The following is a 4,604-nucleotide window of genomic DNA, read 5'->3' on the forward strand; positions in this document are numbered from 1 at the left end:
TTGAAAGGCAAGCAAAACTACAGTACTGTACATGTATTCTATTTCCAATTAAATCTGGGTAAATTTAATATTTTGTGAATATATTTCAACATATTATTTCTTTAAGTTTTTCTAACGCTTGCCCTCCTTTTTATTGATAATATAATAAGTTTAGCAAAAAAGAAAAGCTACCTTAGCGCTCAAATAATTGAACACAAGACTAGACAAGAAGCGTCTTGCATAATTCAATGAATATCACGAAAATGCCTACATTCCATCAAAGAATGGAGAACAACAGGAAAGAAGACAACTGGGAAGAAGACAATGGAGATAAAGATTCCAAGGCATCAAGACTAGAAATCTTACAAAAAGAAAGGTACCAGTTAAATGTCAACATTTGATATATAAGAACGTGTCTTAGAGAAGGTATACTGCTACCAACCTTAAAATTAAGAAATAGTATAGTTAGAGACGTGCAAAAACATGATGTTGTAATCGTAGAAAAATAATTTTAAAGTCTGTTATACGTTGTAAAAAATATGGAGTTAAAAAACTAACAAAAATAATCAAAAACTTAACAAATATCCAGGGTACTAACTACAATGAAACCCCCATTCATAATAATCAAACTTATTACTATAAAAAATACCAACAACTTGTTAAAAAATTAAATTACCCAACCATCCAGAAAAGGGAAAACTGGCTAAGTCACATAATAGTCAACCACTCTAATATTCAAATGCCACCCCATATGTGTAAACTACTAAGTAGAGGTTTAAACTTTAATGGCCCAACCACTGTTGATAGAAATTTTTCCTGTTATTCTTTCTAATTACTCTTACATATCTATAAGAATTTATATGCACTGTCTGCCAGAAAAGTATATACAAATTGCAGATTAGATTATACCAATACTTTATTTACTACATGTACATATACGGCATGTATTATAATACATATATTGCAATAAAACAAAAACCAGAAAGTAACAATATGTAAACAATAAAATTAAAAAATGTGATTTGAAATTTTTATTTCAGTTCTAATTATCGTGTGAAAATCAAGGGAGGTAGCCAGACTTATCCACTGAAAAAATTTTGGGTATTTGTTCGCTTGGGATTTTTTTCTGGTCCCACACAACAATAGTAGGAAATTTAAGAACCATCAACGATATTCATAAATGCTTTAAAAAAAACTAAACCTGTGAGCAGCATACTCTATATATTAGTTTATTACTATCTGCTCAAAGAAATGTACGGTACATCAATCAAATGGATAAATAATGAATTTTTTTTCAGAGAAAGTGTCATAAAGTAAAAAGTGAAAATTTCATAAACCGTATTTCTCATGTAGGCATATGTCAATACATCATTGTCCCTATATATAATATATATTTTTTTTAAATAGACAACAGTTGATTATATACTATATGTTAATTATGGCTAACAAAAAACAACTCAAAAGCATAAGTAGTATAGATTCGATACACTTTGAGATATAAAATTAAATTAATATAGATTTTAATGTAAATGAATGATACAAACTGAGTTATAAAAATAAAGAGGTGTGGTTGTTCGTATCGAGACATTTATACGTACGCGAACAAACGTTATAAATAGAAACATAAAAACTTATATATACAATTAAATATTTTTTTATTTCTCTCAGAACACGGTTCTTTTCTTTAATATTTACACGTGATCCCAACTTGAGTATCCTCACTGGGAAAGGGGTCGCCACGTATTCGCGTACAAGCGATAATGCACAAGCGTGCGTAACAAAAAAAACTATACAACCAACTTAAAACTAAACTTATAACTACCTTAAAACTAATGAAATAGGGACTTAGGAAAGATAGAAAGTATATAGAAATAGACAGAAAGTACCCGGGTTCACAATCGATCAATATTCTCGGGGAAGTACCCCTTCCACAATGGTAGCTTTTCCTTCTCCTTATTCGGCCGTTCGTCTTTGATATTTTCCTATATTCTTGGCGCTCTCTGGCTTTTGTGCCTATTTTCCTTCTGGCCTTGACGGTCCTGCAGCCTCCTTTCTCTCTCTCTCTTTCGAGTCTCGAACGCCGCCTTGCACCTACGTTCCTCTCGAGGTCTAGCCAAAAAGTGCTCGTTCTTCTTACACTTAGTCCTCAGGGCTTCTTCTTTTCTTTTGTCCACACTCCCAAATTCGTGGAAGTCCTAATATCCCCTTCTTTGTTTATCCCATGGTTCTTAGAAGAGGTAATCCTCCCCCTCCGGTGATAACGGTTAACATACGATTTGTTGAGACAAAGGAACGGAAATAAAGTGGAAATGAAGGAAGAAGAAAAAAAGAAAAAATATATATATATATGTATATGTATTCATAACTTACAAACTATAAAAGAAACCACAATATGGCTTACAGCCACAGAGGATTACACTCTGAAGTCAAATTGCAGTTCATTTTATTATTTTTTAAAAATTTTAACGTCATTATATTGTAAATATTATCAAATACGTAATTATAAATTTAATCTGTCAATTTCTCTGAAAAAAGTTCTTTATATTAAACAAAAAAGGACTTGTAAGTCCTAATGTGGTGTAAAGCCTGACAGGACTTCGAAGTCCCATAATTGTTATTATACATTTTAATTTTTCATTAACTTATCTGTGAACAAACACCTCTTCTGATGATAAAATGAGAAATTAAAAAAATTTTTATCAAAAATAACTATTTTTTATATACACACTAGCGCCCTCTATTGTACAGTTCATCCTGTGAAATAACTATTGTAGAGATTAAAAATCGTCTCCCTCTATGAATAAAATTTAATTTGTTAGAATTTAATATAAAGTAATGATAAAATCGAATTATTTTTAAAAAAAAATTATACTAGCGCCCTCTGTCATAGAGTTTGTACCCTGAATTAAGTGGTGTAAACCTGTTGCTTTTCTTTGTGTTAGTAGAGGTGCTGGATTTGAAAAGCTGGAATTATTTTTTGTCACAAAGTTGGGAAATATTGTAAGTTATTGTGATATATATTTAATCTATAGATAATATATGATCTAGTATTATTATTTGTAATAATTTAAAAACATATGATTAGTATTTTTAACAAAACGTGAAGGGTGAACTTTGTTTCTTTGTTCTATTCAAAGGTTTAAAATCTCTAGATAATACATGATTGCTGTTAATTAAAAACATGTGATTGGTTGTTAGGTTTTTTAAAAGAAAATATGATTAGTCACTATTTTTATATAAATTGCTTTTTTTAAAAAGAGGGAACTAGTTTTATATTTAAGTCAGGATCATGGGGATGTATGGTTTCGTACTTACTTACAGCGACTCTAAAAATTATTCAACCTCTAAGTGCTTATATAAGAGCTTGGACGCATGTGTTTCTGCAGCCAAAAATTTATCGTTTGATGTTCCTGATAATTTTCCATTTATTTTTCGTTATTTTAAAGTCAAAGATATTTGGAAAGGACAAAGAAAATATGGTTTTATAATTGTCGACAAGGATGGAGAAATTAATGAGGTATGTAATAAATTATATGGTTCGTTCGAACAGTGCGCAGAAGACATGAGAGAAATATGTTTAGAAAACGATAAGAAAACTTTACTGATGTTTAAAGAGATAAGTCCAGGAATGAAATATTATAAATTTTCTAAATTTCCGATAATTGACAAGGTTGATTAATATGTATTTCAAACATTAGCAAAGAAAGTAGAATAATAGATTTAATGGGGCGCCTTCATATCGATTTAGCAAATCAGCCAAAGCTTTTAATAAACAATGTGGACCTGAGGGTGAAATTGGAGAGATCTAAAGAAAATTTTGCGCTAATGGCAAATAATGACAAGTATAAAATCATTATTAAAAATGCATCGTTAAAAATTAATAAAGTAGTTGTCAGTTCATCAGTTCAAATTGGTATAGAAAAAACCTTACAAACCGGTATAATAAAAATGCCATTTCGTAGAACTGATGTTAAAGTTTTTACTTTAACGAGTGGAATTCAGTCTACAAGTATTTCGAATGTAGTTATAGGTCAGCTACCCTATAGAATAACTCTGGGATTAGTTTCCAACTCAGCGTTTAACGGAAATGTAAAGCGTAATCCTTTTAATTTTAAAAATTATAATATAAATTATATATGTTTATCAAAAGACAATCAGATGGTTCCCGCTAAACCATACTGTCCGGACTATATTAATAAAATTTATGCAAGAAATTTTATCTCCTTATTTGAAGATACTGGATGTATTCACCATCACAGATCTACAAATATATCTTATGATGAATATAAAGATGGCTATACTCTCTATTGTTTTGATCTCACCCCGATAAATCAGGATCTGAGGGCCATATAAGCGTGAACCAGCTGGGAAACATTGCTATTGAACTAAAGTTCTCAAAGGCGATACAAGAAACGGTAAATGTTATTTGTTTGTTGGAATATAATAATACTTTAGAAATTGATCATTCACGAACTGTATTCACTGATCATTAATGAATACCATTACTTTATGGAGATTAGCAGCGAGCGATCCGAAAATAAAAAGAAATTTTTGGGGAGTGTTTGCATCAGACGATCTCCCGTTTCGAGTTGGTAATAAGCAATCATTTATAATTAATTTAGATG

The 4,604-nt window shown here is 30.4% G+C and overlaps 1 protein-coding gene across 1 annotated transcript; it reads left to right on the forward strand.

Annotated features, from left to right (window-relative positions):
* Positions 1-3,702: 3,702 nt before the first annotated feature.
* On the forward strand, positions 3,703-4,332 carry LOC136979344 (uncharacterized protein F54H12.2-like). Its single transcript, XM_067275289.1, has one exon. The coding sequence runs from the start codon at positions 3,703-3,705 to the stop codon at positions 4,330-4,332; it is 630 nt and encodes a 209-aa protein (XP_067131390.1).
* The last annotated feature ends 272 nt before the right edge of the window (positions 4,333-4,604 follow it).

Source organism: Centruroides vittatus, unplaced genomic scaffold (assembly GCF_030686945.1).
Source record: "Centruroides vittatus isolate TY-2023 unplaced genomic scaffold, ASM3068694v2 contig_611, whole genome shotgun sequence".
Lineage (NCBI taxonomy): Eukaryota > Metazoa > Arthropoda > Arachnida > Scorpiones > Buthidae > Centruroides > Centruroides vittatus.